Source organism: Oncorhynchus kisutch, linkage group LG20 (genome assembly GCF_002021735.2).
Source record: "Oncorhynchus kisutch isolate 150728-3 linkage group LG20, Okis_V2, whole genome shotgun sequence".
Classification (NCBI taxonomy): domain Eukaryota; kingdom Metazoa; phylum Chordata; class Actinopteri; order Salmoniformes; family Salmonidae; genus Oncorhynchus; species Oncorhynchus kisutch.
Genome location: NC_034193.2, coordinates 21,663,314 through 21,680,099, shown reverse-complemented (window position 1 = coordinate 21,680,099; position 16,786 = coordinate 21,663,314). Strand labels below are relative to the sequence as shown.

Genomic DNA, 16,786 nt, shown 5'->3' with positions numbered 1-16,786 from the left:
ATATAACTTATTTCACATACATCTATACGAAAAGTAGGCATATTAATTGATTGTAGCCTATTATTAATTTGCTATAATGAAGCAAAGCCATTCCTATAGGCTATTGGTCTTCTATTTCTATGAGACTTCAAACGAATTACATTGCTACAGCACAGAAGCAGCGAAAAGTATTTATTTCAAGCTTTTGTGCTTGAATGTATTATAAGGGGGCTTGAGTTTATTATACTGTGCGCGCAATGCATTGGGAAATCTTTACTGTTGGTGTGCCACCGGAAGAACAAAAACGGTGTTGCTAGGACACGTTAGAGTAAACAAAAAAAGTGTAATCTAGCATTTTTTTGCTAATGCAAATTAGCTTCAAATCTATTAATTTATATTTAACCAGAGAAATGAATTTGGCTGGGAAAATAAAGGTAAGAGAGGGTCTGACCAACTAATGTTAGCTTTGCTAGCTGTCAACTGAAAGAGCTTGGACATTTAGCTTTCTAGGTACAGTAGCAAGCTAGCTAACTGTTAATGTAGCTGTATGCCTCGAATTCATTGCTACTCAATTGGGGGCATTTTTCTTCCATTGCTATATTGTAGATACATCTTAATTAATTGAGTACTTTCTTTTATAGGAACCTGACCCCCTGAACCCAAAAGTCTTGCTATGGTAGGGGGGCACGTACAGCCGTATTCCAGATTTTTCTGCAAACTAACGTTATAGGCTTACAATTCGATTGAAATCCTCTATTTGTGTGTGTTCACAGGGCAGATGTAAGCTACAGTGACATGGAGGAAATTGAAAACACCAAGGCCATACCGGAGCTAGAGAGGTCTCTATCCTTGTTTGTGGCCACACACACAAAATCCCGGACATTGTGGTTAACTGGTTACTTTTTACTCAGAACTCTATGCTGTGTGCTGGGAGTAAACATTCCTGAGCCAAGGAGGAGAGTCCTGCTGGAGCTCTATGTCCACACAGTGCTGTTCTGTAGAGAGAGCAACTTCAACAGGGAGCAGACATCTGTCCTCCTCTCCATCGTCAAGAGCATGCATCAGGCTAACACTGGTAATGGGCTACTGCTCATAGTTTGGTCTTGTGCTGTTTTAGCAAGAGGAAGACTCTGCAATGTTAATAACTTTGCATTTCTTTGTTCAGAAACTCCACTCAACAATATGGGCCATTGCTATGCATACTGCAGTGAACTACTGCTCTGTCACTCTGTCAGGGTGAGTTTTTGTATCCGAAGAGGCAATACTGTTTATTCCCACATGTTCTATTTACTCCACAATCTCACCAATGTATGAATTGTAATTCAGTCTTGTGTTTTGGACATTTTCATGGACAAACTCTTACATTTCACCATTATTCTATTGTTTTCTACCTGCCACAGAGGCCTCCCTTCAGTATCAGCCTGTTCAGCTCTGAGGACGTGACCCAGATCTTGAAGTATCTCCTTAACACCTATTTTAGACATTACAATCTGTACAAGTACATATTCACCCCTCAGGTAATCTCCACACATTAGATATCTGGGAGCCATATATTTTTCTAAATAACACACACGTTGTTTTTTGGGGGCTAAACTGTAACTTGAAGTTAGTGTTTTGCTCCTTGTCTCTTAGGTTAGATTGGATATGTCTTTTTCCTACTCTGGCATGCCAGACGAAGACCCTGTCACTGAGACAGTATCATCAGGTCGGTGTTATTGCGCAAGCTCTGAAATATCCACCATACCCATGTGATCAGGGGAACAGTATGAATTCATGTTTTATCTGCGTAAACCAGATGGGTACGGCAAGAAGGAAAACGAGCCAGAGACGGCAGAAGGGGAGCAGCCCATTGAAGCAATGAACACAGGTCCAGAGGTGGCTAATACAGGTATTACATGGTTGCTCATGCAAGGCACCTGTATAGACTAGAGAAATTGTGTTGTAACAAGCCTGGTTCTAAATATCGACACTTCAGTTGCAACTTGTGAAATTTCCTGTTTGTAAAAGTGTCTCTTTTCTCTATTAGATCCATCGCCCAAGTCAGAGTTGAGGACGATAATACAACAGGAAATGAGAGAGGAGATGATACATATGTCAAGGCAACTAGAGCAACGATTGAAGGAAAGTGCAGATCGGCTAAATAGTGCACTTACTTCACTGGAGACCAATCTCCAAGGCAAAAAATAAACATCAACGCCTGATTTTTATCTATGCATTTCATTCTGTTCTTTGCACATGCTGTTCTTTGCACTAAAAACACGTTAGTCAAATTTGAGATATAGGTTATTTGTGGGTGTCTGTCAGTAAAGAGGTTGATTGCGTAATCATGCTTTTGTTAACTCCTTTAAACACAAAATCAACACACAGATATTACAAAGTAAATAGGTTACTTTCATTATCAATAAAACATTGGTCTTTCACAGTTGTACAATTATTGTACACCACTTATTGAGGAATGCCATTTTAATTTAGGCAAAGGAAGTAAATCTCAAACTGGACTGAAAAGGAATGCTATTGGTTACAATAATTGCCGTATTGCACTAAACACCAAACACAGAAAGGAAACTAATCTGACTGGGGTAACAGTTATTTCGTCATTTCCTATACCCTTAACTCAAACTATCAGTGGAAATTGGAAAACTATATTTGGAATGTTTAATGTTTCTTCTGCAATCACTAACTTTCCGCTATGTTATTTTAGATTCAGTAAGAATATATGATTACTAAAATACAGGTTTAGGTAGCAAATAGAAGTAAACAATGACAAAAATAATGTTATGTCAACTCAATAGAGGATGTCATAGCAATAAAATAAAAACACTTTTTCAAGCATTAACTGCACCATCGGTATGGATATATGTTCACCTTTTTTGCCCTATGTGTACAATATAGTGCATTGAAGTGGCTTTGTCACTTTTGCTTCCTAAAACCATTGCCAGCTGATTTGAGTAGTCTCAAAAAGCACTCTTGGACCCTAAAATTAACAAAAAATTCTCATCTCATTCCACTTAACCATAAATAATAATGAGCCATTATTCACATTAAGGCGAACATGTCACCGGACCATGAATTCCTCATCCTATGTAACGAGACCTAGCATTCACAAAGAAAAAATATGCACACCAAAATGTCAAACCTGTTAAACTACATAAAGCTAATGCGGTTACTAGAACAAGTATGATCTTTTAAGTTTCAAAGTCCTCTAAACCAAGAAGCATTATTTTAGCCGTATTCTGGAAGAGGGCAGCCCTGTTTTGCTGCTCCCCTTTCTTAACCCAGTGTCCATAGATCCTGAAGGCGCAGCCGTCGATTAGTTTGCGCACTCCCTTCAAGGAGTAGGGGTCTCTGGCCAGGACCTCCCGCGTCAGTGGCCTGGCTCTGCGGTAGCGACAGTACATGCGGATACAGGCTAGCACACTCAGAATCAGTACCTACAGGAACATGGAAAGGGACGTGAAATAAAACAGACACATTAATACTTCACAACATCCCAGAAGATGCCCATCTTCCAGTCAAAGCACGAATCCAATTGGATGCAACGGAAATCTAATTCTGGCTCAGCGGTTTATTTTACGGTCACTGGAGCCAAATAACACAAAATACATCGAAACTTACCCTGAATGTCTTCCGGGGACTGAAGTGACGCACCTCGTCCCTTTGGTACTGCCTAAAGAAGGAATGAGCCAAGGCTTGTTCAGCGTTGAGACGGACAACTGGGTCCACCACCAGCAACCTGGTAATCTAACAGTTGTGAAAGAGAGAACAAGAGAGAAGTCCTAAAACAATGCCAGTCGGAGAAAGTGTATCAATGTTCGTATTCAACATATTCTTTGATGACATATGGTATTAAAATCCACCTTGAAATATACAAAATCAGCCCATGAATCATAGATCGGAACGAGAGACAGGATGAGTTCTCACCAGATCTTTGACGGTGTCAGACCGGTCATCCCACTCTGGGGAGCTGAACTGGTAACGGCCCTCCATGATCATTCTGAGCATCAGCAGCTGTTTGCGGTGCCAGAAGGGTGGAGAGCCAGCCAGGAGGGTGAACAGAATCACCCCACAAGCCCAGCTAACACAGAAAACCAGATACAGTGTCAGGAACAGAATCTTCACGGATTCATAAAATAGTTTGGTGCTCTTATATTATAAATAACAAAATGTTCTTAGGACTATCTGATTACTGAAAGTAATAATTTTAAGACTTACAGGTCAACTTCCTTCCCATATCCCTGATGCGTCTCATCCATGGAGCATTTCAGGATTTCAGGTGCCAAATAACCTGGTGTCCCACAAAGCTCTAGCCGTTTGGAGAGAACAAAGAAAGCAATTACACATTTGAGCTATGTGGGCAATTAATGGATTTTGTCTTCAACTTTATATTTTGTTGATGAGAGTGTAAATCCAAAATGCAGCGAGTTCATTTCATTCTTCCCTCTCACCTCTCAGATTCTTGCCTGGCTGAAGCTGGACAGAGAAGCCAAAGTCAGAGAGTTTGATGTGTCCCTGGTCATCCAGCAGAATGTTTTCAGGTTTCAGGTCCCGGTGAACTATGTTGAGGGAATGGAGGTACTGGACAGCTTCCAGGAGACATCGCATCATACACCTGAGAGAGAGGGGGAGAGAGAGAGAGGGAGAGAGAGAATTGAGAAGATCTGGAGTGTATTTCTGGCTTGGGTTATAACGGACCAAAATCTAGACACTCACCTAGTTTCCTTCTCACTGAGAGTGACCTTCTCTGTCAGGTAGTCGAAAAGCTCTCCACTCCTCATGCTGCAAAAGGAACAATAACGATAGAAAACTCTTGAGTAGGTCGAAGACTACGAAAAGACAGGATAGTTCAAACGCATCACAAAACACAGCTACACATGTAATAATATATTAGGCTATATAAATGCATACTTACAGGTCAAATACCAAAAATATGAAGGTTGTTGATTCATAGGAATCAATGAGAGTGACTTGGAGAAAGAGAAATAAAAGTCTATCATTAGCATATTGCATTTCAAGAGACAAGTGAGCTATTTTAATGCCCTTCGGTACATTGGTGAAGGTAGTACAAACTCACTGATAGAGGAGTGTCCTTTGACCATGTTGAGAACCTGGATCTCCTTCAGTGTGGAGCTCTTCACCTCTTCCAGCTGCTGTGCAGTCATCTTCTCAGCTGTGATTTCTATAATCTTCACTGCCAACTCCTGCCCTGTGTGCTTGTGCACACATCTGCGCACCACACTACTCACACCTCTGCAAGGACAAAGAAATAGATATCGTAAAGTGTCAATTCAAATTGGCTGAGTAGTCAGGCCAGATGAGCCTGATCTGTGTTTGCCACATGGGGCAATTATTATCATAATTTTGTCCTGAAAACAACCAAATTGCACAATAAATGCAGTATTTTAAAGTAAAAGACAGACAAGTTATGGCATTGCTGTTTGTAAACAGCTACATTTTCTGGGCGAGTGATCATTATCTTCGGGCAACTGAAAAGTACTCCTGACTAAGGGAGAGAAAAAAAATGGCTTTTGTGATAGAGGCACCAAATTTCACACACAGCTAGGGCATGTCTAAATATGTATTTTTGTCCATTCCCCCCTGGCAGCCATTTCCAAAATGGCTGCAAACCAGCTCCATAGACGGGTTGATTGTTTAGCAACAGAACCGACGCATGCGCAACTATGGGGCAAAACAGACAGGGTTGGCTTAGAATGTTGACAACATGTAAACAATATTTAGTTTCCAATGTTTATTGAAAACATAAATACATTTGCACAATGAGCATTTGTGGTCTATCAAATACATCTTAACAGGTTAGCTAGTTAGTGCATTTTAGTCACATTAGCATTGACATAAAATCAGTCAACTCCTAAAAACAAGGCATGGTATCATGAACAAGATTAAACTACAGTGCCTTCAGAAAGTATTCATACCCCCTGACTTACTCCACATTTTGTTGTGTTAAAGCCTGAAATCAAAATGGATTAAATATATTTTTTTCCTCTCACCCATCTACACACAATACCCCTGTAATGACAAAGTGAAAACGTGTTTTTAGAAATTGTTGGTAATTTATTGAAAATGAAATACAGAAATATCTAATATACATACATATTCACACACCCGAGTCAATACTTTGTAGAAGCATCTTTGGCATCGATTACAGCTGTGAGTCTTTCTGGGTAAGTCTAAGCTTTCCACACCTGGATTGTGCAACATTTGACCATTATTCTTTTCAAAATTCTTCAAGCTCTGTCAAATTGGTTGCAAGACCACCATTTTCAGGTCTTGCCATAGATTTTCAAGTAGATTTATGTCAAAAGTGTAACTCGGTCACTCAGAAACAATAACCGTCTTCTTGGTAAGCAACCCCAGTGTAGATTTGGTGTTGTGTTTTAGGTTATTGTCCTGCTGAAAGGTGAATTCATCTCCCAGTGTCTGGTGGAAAGCAGACTGAACCAGGTTTTTTCTAGAATTTTGACTGTGCTTAGCCATTAGTTGTTTTTTTATCCTGAAAAACTACAGTCCCCTTTTTATTTATTTAACTAGGCAAGTCAGTTAAGAACTAATTCTTATTTACAATGACGGCCTACCCCGGCCAAACATGGACAATGCGGACAGATGTTAAACAGCCTGGATTCGAACCAGGAACTGTAGTGACGCCTCTTGCATTGAGATGCAGTGCCTTAGGGCTCCCGAGTGGCGCAGTAGTCTTAACGATTACAAGAATACCCATAACATGATGCAGCACTATGCTTGGAAATATGGAGAGTGGTACTCAGTAATGTGTTGTATTGGATTTTCCCCAAACATAACACTTTGTATTCAGGACAAAAAGTGAATTGCTTTGTTACATTCTTTGCGGTATTACTTTAGTGCCTTGTTGCAAACAGGATGCATGTTTTTTTATTCTGTACAAGCTTCCTTCTTTTCACTCTGTCAATTACAGTGGCAAGAAAAAGTATGTGAACCCTTTGGAATTACCTGGATTTCTGCATAAAATTGGTCATAGATGAAGATCAAATCCAATAATAAGTCCCAACAATAGACAGTCTGTTTAAACTAATAACACTCAAACAATTATACGTTTTCGTGTCTTTATTGAACACACCATGTAAACATTCACAGTGCAGGGTGGAAAAAGTATGTGAACCCTTGGATTTAATAACTGGTTGACCCTCCTTTGGCAGCAATAACCTCCAACCAAATGTTTTCTGTAGTTGCAGATCAGATCTGCACAACGGTCAGGAAGAATTTTGGACCATTCCCCTTTTCAAAACTGTTTCAGTTCAGCAATATTCATGGGATGTCTGGTGTGAACTGCTCTCTTGAGGTCATGCCACAGCATCTCAATTGGGTTGAGGTCAGGACTGACTGGGCCACTCCAGAAGGCGTATTTTCTTCTGTTGAAGCCATTCTGTTGTTGATTTATTTCTGTGTTTTGGGTCGTTGTCCTGTTGCATCACCCAACTTCTATTGAGCTTCAATTGGCAGACAGCCTTAGATTCTCCTGCAAAATGTCTTGATAGACTTGGGAATTTGTTTTCCGTCGATGATAGCAAGCTGTCCAGGTCCCGAGGCAGCAAAGCAGCCCCAACCATGATGCTCCCTCCACCATACTTTACAGTTGGGATGAGGTTTTGATGTTGGTGTGCTGTACTGTGCCTTTTTTTCTCCACACATAGTGTTGTGTGTTCCTTGCAAAGAACTCTTGGACCAGGTCTCTCTTAAAAAATGAGATTTGATCTCAATGAGAAAAACATGTATAAATAAGGTTGAATAAAAATAATAGCTTCATGCCACATTGGCTTCAGAAACCGCCAGAAGCTTCTGTTTACCACAGAAAGCATTTGATTATATCCGTTCTCCTCGACCTTTCCTGGCTGGCAAAGTATCAGGATGTTGAAAACTGAATCTGAATGCATCTGAGAAGTTGAATATGTGAAACTTTGAACATTTCTCTGACAAGAAATTTACGAAAGTGCGAACCCTGTGCCATTGGTAGGTTATAAAACTTATTTTTTTACCCTTTCACATAATAAAAAAATAGTTTAACACTTCATACAAAAGACATCAACATAATGAGATATGTCAAGATATAGTAGAGATGAGTGAGGAATAAGTGCAGATAGCTCAAATAAACATGGAAATGAAAGAGTTTATCACAGAAACATGTGTTTGATGTATTTAACACCATTCCACTTATTCCACTCCATGGTGCATTCGGAAAGTATTCAGACTCCTTCCCTTTTCCCACATTTGGTTACAACCTTATTCTAAAATAGATTAAAACAATTATAAATCCTCAATCTACACACAATACCCCATAATGACAAAGTGAAAACAGGTTTTTAGAAGTGTTTGCATATATATATATATATATATAAAAATATACCTTATTTACATAAGTATTCAGACCCTTTGTTATGAGACTCGAAATTGAGCTCAAGTGCATCCTGTTTCCATTGATCATCCTTGACATGTTTCTACAACTTGGAGTCCATGTATGGTGCACGTTTTTTTGGGCCGAAATGCATTCTGGAACATGTGAACTTTAACGTGCCTTAATAACAAACGTATATGCCATCTGTAAATACAAATAGAATTGTTAAATTAAAGAGCCTAGTTGGTTTAGCCATAGAAAAAGACAAGAACCTTCCCGCTAGCCACGAGTGGCTGAGATAATGGGGGGGCTGGACATGCCGAGAGATGAGCTTGGATTGGTCTGGCATTAAAATCAGTGAAATACTCAGTGGAATCAGTATGATAGCTAAAGATATGGAGAAAATTCTGCCGTTTGATTGCAAATATGCAGAGTGAGTCGAAAAGAGAACACACGGAACGCTGTTGTATAAATCACCTGTCTCTGGATTACATCTTCAAACTAAGGGCAACAATGGAATCCATGACAGAGGGAGAATCATCCATCCATGAATACGGGTAAGATAGTCTAGCTAACTACATTTTCAGATGTTACAGGTTTCTAATTTTGTCATTAAGTAGTTTTCATTGCAAGTAAAAGCGCACTGTTAGCTAGCTAACATTGTGTATGATCTGTGTCATAATATTTTATTCATACCTCCGAGCCATTTGCATTGCTAGTTATAGCCTAATGTTAGCTAGCTAACAAACATTGAACCTGGTTGGTTAGTTACCTGCAGATTCATGCAGGGTAGTAACCATATGAGTTGGGACTATGGTTCATTGTTTAACTAACTAGCTAGCTAGCTACATGTCTAAAGAAAAGACTCCACTATGCAAGTAACCATTTCAATAGAATGTTCATTATGTCACTGCGACAACTGTCGATAGACATAGCTGGTAAATTCGCTCTGGCTATCTACTCCAATTTCAGATTCAGAGCGCAGAATAACTGACACATTTACAAACAAACAACACCGGTCAGTAAACGGTGGCAAAAAAAACGTAATTAAATTGTTGCCAGCAGCACAGTTACAATCACCAACGCTCTGGATAACATAACAATAGCCTAACCAGCTCTGCTAGGGCGTGTAAAAGGGTCAGAGTGAGCTGTTCTCTCATTTGTGACTGGAAGTAGTTAGTAAGCTAGCCAACGTTAGACAGTTAGCTTGGGTGCTTGACTGCTGTTGTTAGATCAGAACGCTCGGATCAACCCTACTCCTCGACCAGTGTCCAGTGTGCGCTCTGAATTTACAGACAATCTGACAACGCTCTCAGTTTACGAACGCCCAGAGCGCAGATTGAATTTACAAACACACGCGTAGTATAAACCAGCATTTAGTCTTGAAATCTTTGGTTGTTTAGTACATGGCCTCATATTTTCATCATTGTTTTTGTGTGTAGCCAAGCCTTCCATTCAAAGCGTCTGTTAATATTTTACCCTAAGTCTTTGAGATTCAGACTTGCCGATGTGTCTGTTCTCCCAAAAATACCTGTCCATTTCCGTCACATCCATAACGCAAGTTGTTGTTCCGTTACTTCAAAGTAGTATTGCTTAGAACATTGTAATTTTGTGTTTACACAAAAATACACATTAACATTTATGCTTGATAAGTCAATTCTGTGAGACATTTTGTGTTCAAATGTCACAAGGCTTATATTCGCCTCCACTGAGGCACTGGGCCTCCGGTTGCGGAATAATTTACACATTTTTTATCTGGTGCTATCCCCAGGGTCTGGAAGGCGGCTCATGTAAAGATGGTGACCCTTATGACCTTAATAACTCACCCTATTTAAAAACGTTATTACCAAACTGAAATATTAGAACACTTGATTCAATCTCAGCTGATATCTATGAAATATATTATAAAATGTAAAATCAGTCAGGTTTGAGACCAGGTCACAGCACAATCTCTGCTGTATCCCTGGTCATACGTTATGTGGTTAATTGTATGGATAAACGGCAACATTGTGCTGCCTTCTTCATTGACCTGTCGAAGGCCATCGATACTATTGATCACTCACTTCAAATTTAGAGGCTTTCATCAATTGGCCTAGACCAGGCTCTGTGTAACTTGGCTGTGTATAACAAATAGAACTCAGTGTATATCCACTGATGGTGTTAAATCGGACATAACAAAAAAAAAAAAGTGTCCCCAGGGGTCAATTCTTGGTCCAGTTACTATTCACTAATTACATTAACAATATGAGTTTGTCTGTTAAAAAAAAAAAGTTCCCTGCGCTTGTATGCTGATGATACTGTTGTGTATGCTATTGCCCCCACGGTTGACCAGGCTCTTTCTGAACTGCAGCCTGTCTTAATGCTTTACAACAAACCTTTATTGAACTGAAATTAGTATGGAATGCAGGTAAAACCAGGATGTTTTCCAGAACACATAAAAATTTCTCTGTTGATTTAAAATTGGTTTTCAAGTCCGGGCCACTCAAGGACATTCAGAGACCTTTCCCAAAGCCAGTCCTGTGTTGTCTTGGCTGTGTGTTTAGGGTTTTTGTCCTGTTGGAAGGTGAACCGTCACCCCAGTCGGAGGTCCTGAGTGCCCTGGAGCAGGTTTTCACCAAGGATCTCGCTGTACTTTGCTCCGTTCATCTTTCCTTCGATCCTGACTAGTCTCCCAGTCCCTGCCACTGAAAAACATCCCCACAGCATGATGCTACGACCGCCATGCTTCCCCGTAGGGTTGGTGCCAGGTTTCCTCCAGACGTGACACTTGGCATTCAGGCCAGAGTTCAATCTTATTTTCATCAGACCAGAGAATCTTGTTCCTCATGGTCAGAGTCATTTAGGTGCCTTTTGACAAACTTCAAGCAGGCTGTCATGTGCCTTTTACTGAGGAGTGGCTTCCACCTGGCCACTCCACCATAAAGACCTGATCCACCGATTGCTCAGTTTGGCCGGTCGGCCAGCTCTAGGAAGAGTCTTGGTGGTTCCAAACTTCTTCCATTTAACATTTAAGAATGGATGGAGGACACTGTGCTCTTGGGGACTTTCAATGCTGCAGAAATGTTTTGGTACCCTTCCCCAGATCTCTGCCTCAACAAATCCTGTCTCGGAGCTCTATGGACAATTCCTTCGACCTAATGGCTTGGTTTTTGCTCTGACATGCACTGTCAACTGTGGGACTTTATATAGACAGGTGTGTGCCTTTCCAAATCATGTCCAATTAATTGAATTTACCACAGGTGGACTCCAATCAAGTTGTAGAAACAGCTCAAGGATGATCAATGGAATGGATGCACCTGAGCTCAATTTCAAGTCTCATAGCAAAGGGTGAATACTTATGTAAGGTTCTAAAAACCTGTTTTCGCTTTGTTATTATGGGGTATTTAGAGTAGATTAATGAGGGGGAAAAATATATTTAATACATTTTTAAATACGGCTGTAATGTAACAAAATGTGGAAAAAGTCAAGGGGGTCTGAATACTTTACAAATGCACTGTATATAGAACTGTGGTGCTTACACCCACAAAGCACTGATTGGCATGTTAGGTGGAATTGAATAAGGCTTCAGCAAATGAAAAGCACGATGTGAGATGTCAAAACAGAGTAGACAGAAAGAGAAACCATTTGAACTAAATGCCTTTGTGAGACCATTCAACCTTTACAAACAGCAAGTAAAGGTCTAAATAATGATGTTATAGCTATAGTGCCAATGCAGATTTAACTTATTTTACTCTAGCGCACCAGTTTTGCAAAATGGCTGCTAACCAGCTCCAATGGACAGGATTCACATGGCCATATGTCATAAATAATTGGTACATAAATCATTCCAATCCTAATTAAAGGGCAAATGCAGTTTAGCTGACTTTAGGACCATGCGGACGCCTGGGAGCAGAAGGGAAGGCTGTTTGTATGGCTGGCTAGCTTTATGGGAGCAAGGTGATAATGGCTGGAGTCAATTCTGCTTGTTTTTGCAGTGCAGTAAATAATCTTAATTTATACACTTTGCCATACCCTAGGCTTATCTGAAATGACATCACTGAGCCAGAGCACTTTGCTCTACGGATTAAGGTAGAAACACAATTACAATACTGCTATTGGGTTTATTGGATATATTTACTTAATATTTTCTAAAATGTATGTATTACAATTGTTATGATGGTTATTTTATTCAGTCTTCATCCATAATCATTGGTTACACAACACCTGCTCTTTCCATGTAATAGAGTGACCAGGTGAATCCAAGTGAAAGCTATGATCCCTTATTGACTTGTTAAATCCACTTCAATTAGTGTAGATGAAGGGGAGGTAACAGATTAAAGAAGGATTTTTAAGCATTGAGACAATTAAAACATGGATTGTATGTGTGTGCCATTCAGAGGGTGTATGGGCAAGACTAAATATATAAATGCCTTTAAAATGGTGTATGATAGTAGGTGACAGGCGCATCAGTCTGCGTGCTTCAAGAACCGCAATGCTTTTATTGTGTTCTCAACACCATCTCAAACATTGTAAGCCATCACTGAGCTGTGTCTACCTATTACTTATGGAGATATGGCCATGTGACAAAATCTGTGATGGCACTATAGCCAAGAACACGTCTTAGGTCGTGTCCCCCTAAAATGTGACGCTTAGCCGCTGGACTATAATGTGCTTAGGATCTATTCTTGTGTGAAGTGTGACTTAGTAACTCACCTGCCAATCACCTCTTTTGGGTCATATTTCTGGTAGAACTCCTTGGCCCCCACCCAGTCAGGTAGTTCATCTCCAATCACTATATCTCGAGTCATGGTGACAGCTTATTCTATAACATGAACAGAACATTACCGTGTTATTCCTACTTGGACAGGATGCTATGAGAGCTTTGACAAGATAATCAAATTGATCAAGGGTGACAGGCTACATTTAGCTTGAATTTATCTAATGCACAACAAATTGGTATAATATATACAGCCTGAGACATTTGTGTGCAAACTCGTGTAAATGTTCCTTACAAACCAGAATGTTGAATAAAATTTCATGTAACGTGCTCTACCGGTTGTCTGTGCTGTTTGGCCTTCTGCTACTTAAAATTTGAGACAAAATATCCACAGGAAAGTATGGTTTACACAACTTTTTAGAGAGCAGGTAAATATATGGTTCTTTTGGCACCCAGGTAAAGTTAGTTTTATATGGGATATTCGGCTCTCTCATCAATAGCTATTGAACCAAGCATGACATGACAGTGAACATTTTATATTCTGAATCAGGTGAGGAAGAACAATCCACACATTTGAAGATTTAAATCTGAATATCCAATATAAAACACATTTTACCTAGCTGCCTAACACATGGCGCTATAAAAAGTTGGGTAAACCATACTTTCCTGAGGATATTTTGTCTCGAATTTCAAGCAGCAGAAGGACAAACTGCACAGACAACCGGTCATTTATATGACAGGCTATATAACATACCAGTCAAAAGTTTGGACACACCTAATCATTCCTGGGGTTTTCTTTAATGTTACTATTTTCTACATTGTAGAATAATAGTAAAGACATAAAAACTATGAAATAACATGTGGAATCATCTAGTAACCAAAAAGTGTTAAACAAATCAAAATATATTTTATATTTGAGATTCTTCAAAGGTGCCACCCTTTGCCTTGATGACAGCTTTGCACAATCGTGGCATTTTCTCAACCAGCTTCATTAGGTAGTCAATGGGAATGCATTTCAATTAACAGGTGTGCCTTGTTAAAAAGTTCATTTGTGGAATTTCTTTCCTTCTTAATGCATTTGAGCCAATCAGTTGTCTTGTGACAAGGTAGGGGTGGTATACAGAACATAGCCCTATTTAGTAAAAGACCAAGTCCATATTATGGCAAGAACAGCTCAAATAAGCAAAGAGAAATGACAGTCCATCATTATTTTAAGACATGATGGTCAGTCAATGCGGAAAATTTCAAGAACTTTGTTTCTTCAAGTGCAGTCACAAAAACCATCACATGCTATGATGAAACTGGCTCTCATGAGGACCACCACAGGAAAGGAAGACCCAGAGTTACTTCTGCTGCAGAGGATAAGTTCATTAGAGTTACCAGCCTCCGATTGCAGCCCAAATAAATGCTTCACAGAGTCCAAGTAACTGACATCTCAATATCAACTGTTCAGAGGAGTCAAATTGCTGGAAAAAAAAACACTACTAAAGGACACCAATAATAAGAAGAGACTTGCTTGGGCCAAGAAACACAAGCAATGGACATGAAACCGGTGGAAATCTGTCCTTTGGTATGATCAGTACAAATTTGCGATTTTTGGTTCTAAACGCCGTGTCTTTGTGAGACGCAGAGTAGGTGAACGCATGATCTCTGTGTGTGTGGTTCCCACCGTAAAGCATGGAGGAGGTGTGATGGTATGGGGTGCTTTGACAGTCAGTGATTTATTTCGATTTCAAAGCATAGTTAACCAGCATGCCTACCACAGCATTCTGCAGCGATACACCATCCCATCTGGTTTGCGCTTAGTGAGACTATCATTTGTTTTTCAACAAGACAATGACCCAACACACCTCCAGGCTGTGTAAGGGCAATTTGACCAAGAAGGAGAGTGATGAGTGCTACATCAGATGACCTGGCCTCCACAATCACCCGACCTCAACCAAATTGAGATGGTTTGGGATGAGTTGGACCGCACAGTGAAGGAAAAGCAGCCAACAAGTGCTCGGCATATGTGGGAACTCCAAGACTGTTGGAAAAGCATTCCAGGTGAAGCTGGTTGAGAGAATGCCAAGAGTGTCCAAAGCTGTCATCAAGGCAAAGGGTGACTACTTTGAAGAATCTAAAGTGTTTTTAAAATTTGTTTAACACTTTTTGGGTTACTACATGATTCCATGTGTTATTTCATAGTTTTGATGTCTTTACTACTATTATACAACTTAGAAAATAGTAAAAATAAAGAAAAACCCTTGAAGAGTAGGTGTGTCCAAATTTTTGACTGGTACTGTATATATACACACACACCGATTAAATTGTCTATTACAGCCTGATTAATCAGACTAAGTTGCCACTAGCTGAGTTTCTCAAATTCACGATATGTTCAAGTACAGAAACGATGGAATTCAGCACCCATAACCGGTTTAACTTAACTATTTATGATGGAGTTGAGCACCAACTAGTTTGGACGGACTGGATCTCCGATGTCACATAAAATTGTTTTTATTAAAAACTACAGGTTTTAATACCCCAAAAATAGCCCACACTTTATACGACATTGTTCTACGTAATTGCAGTCTATTCTTTGGGTGCTGAAATCAATCGTTTTTTTATTTAAAACATAATTATGTGATGCCGGAGATCCAGTCCGTCCACACTACTAGTCGCATTTCAATTCCATCACAAATCGTGGAGTTGTGTTTAGTCGGCTACAACAACCAAATAAAAGCTTGCATTTACAAAGGACAAACATAGGTACAAGGAAAGCATTAAATAATTGACATTTTTACAAGTATCCAGCCAGCCCACACAACTCTATCGTATGTAGAGTTCGGTAAACTCGGCTAGGTTGCCACTTTACCAGTTACTGTAAGCTACCTCTAGCCGGATGATGTAGCTAGCCGGCGAGTGCTGTAACTTGGCAAAACATGTATGGCAATACACCACCAGCAATTGACATAGATACTTACTGTAGATAGCTACACATAAGACAACATATTTTAATTTTGACCGATTTGATCACAGCAAGGTTAACTAGCTGCTAACGTTAGCCATCAGCTAACGTTAGCTTAACTAGACACGTCTAACTAGCTGCACACGTTTAAATTGGTTCACGCGGTAACGTTACTTACCAAATGCGATCAAACTACAAGATTGATAGAAGATAAATAGCGTCGAGCATCCGACTGATAATACTACCAAACTGAAGGGCAACTATGTCATTGCAAATATTTCCAGGGTTTCTAACGTTAAGCTACCAACTTGATTGTTTACATTCTTACCTCCTTACCTTAACACATGAACAAAAATGGTTCTTCTTCAATGGGATTTAACTGCTGTTGGCATCCAATGTTAATGGAGCATTACCGCCACCAGTTGGACGGAGTATTGAATGAGAAAATATAAAAACATTGCGGGAAAATGACATCATACAAAATACCAAATTAGGCACACCAACTAACAAAAATTGTCCAGCTGCATTCACAATGATTTAAACGTTTCTTAAACTTCTTCTCCGCGAACAAGTATTTACATACAACAATGCATATATGAAGGGGCTGTAGACTGTAGTGCCATCATGAGGACGGAGTGAGGCGTGGCATGGACTAAACAATATTTCACATAATTAATCGTATAACACAACGTTGGGATAGTTATTGAATAATGACAAAATGTGTATCGCATGCATTCTATTAGGCATTTAGGTAACTACATAGTAAAAAAACAGCGAGAAACGG

At 39.7% G+C, this 16,786-nt stretch overlaps 2 protein-coding genes across 5 annotated transcripts; one reads left to right on the top strand and one right to left on the bottom strand.

Annotated features, from left to right (window-relative positions):
- Positions 1-68: 68 nt before the first annotated feature.
- cfap119 (cilia and flagella associated protein 119) lies at positions 69-2,186 on the top strand. Of its 2 annotated transcripts, XM_020453697.2 has the most exons (9): positions 80-413; positions 621-655; positions 753-818; positions 891-1,054; positions 1,145-1,215; positions 1,380-1,496; positions 1,612-1,684; positions 1,775-1,867; positions 2,006-2,186. In XM_020453697.2, the coding sequence occupies exons 1-9, from the start codon at positions 345-347 to the stop codon at positions 2,164-2,166; spliced, it is 849 nt and encodes a 282-aa protein (XP_020309286.1). In that variant the 5' UTR covers positions 80-344; the 3' UTR covers positions 2,167-2,186. The 2 variants fall into 2 exon arrangements, with proteins under 2 accessions (XP_031655311.1, XP_020309286.1); XM_031799451.1 differs by having other exon boundaries at positions 69-413; positions 753-1,054.
- A 117-nt stretch (positions 2,187-2,303) lies between these two features.
- On the bottom strand, positions 2,304-16,526 carry phkg2 (phosphorylase kinase, gamma 2 (testis)). Of its 3 annotated transcripts, none has more exons than XM_020453695.2 (10): positions 16,331-16,526; positions 13,052-13,160; positions 5,051-5,226; positions 4,889-4,943; positions 4,690-4,755; positions 4,425-4,588; positions 4,192-4,282; positions 3,901-4,054; positions 3,595-3,720; positions 2,304-3,410 (listed from the first exon to the last, which is right to left on the bottom strand). In XM_020453695.2, exons 2-10 carry the CDS (start codon positions 13,144-13,146, stop codon positions 3,165-3,167), a joined length of 1,173 nt encoding a protein of 390 aa, XP_020309284.1. In that variant the 5' UTR covers positions 13,147-13,160; positions 16,331-16,526; the 3' UTR covers positions 2,304-3,164. The 3 variants fall into 3 exon arrangements, with proteins under 3 accessions (XP_020309284.1, XP_020309282.1, XP_020309283.1); XM_020453693.2 differs by having other exon boundaries at positions 16,181-16,525; XM_020453694.2 differs by having other exon boundaries at positions 16,339-16,515.
- Positions 16,527-16,786: the final 260 nt, after the last annotated feature.

What these genes read in the sequence shown, in the direction of transcription:
- phkg2 (XM_020453695.2), bottom strand. Translation starts at nt 13,146, where the DNA reads ATGACTCGAGATATAGTGATTGGAGATGAACTACCTGACTGGGTGGGG. An exon ending in CAAAGGACACTCCTCTATCA is followed by an intron (nt 4,944 to 5,050) that starts GTGAGTTTGTAC and finishes TCTTTCTCCAAG; the next exon opens with TCACTCTCATTGATTCCTAT. An exon ending in CTCAGTGAGAAGGAAACTAG is followed by an intron (nt 4,589 to 4,689) that starts GTGAGTGTCTAG and finishes CCTCTCTCTCAG; the next exon opens with GTGTATGATGCGATGTCTCC.
- cfap119 (XM_031799451.1), top strand. Translation starts at nt 345, where the DNA reads ATGCAAATTAGCTTCAAATCTATTAATTTATATTTAACCAGAGAAATG. An exon ending in CATGCATCAGGCTAACACTG is followed by an intron (nt 1,055 to 1,144) that starts GTAATGGGCTAC and finishes TTCTTTGTTCAG; the next exon opens with AAACTCCACTCAACAATATG. An exon ending in TCCAGAGGTGGCTAATACAG is followed by an intron (nt 1,868 to 2,005) that starts GTATTACATGGT and finishes TTTCTCTATTAG; the next exon opens with ATCCATCGCCCAAGTCAGAG.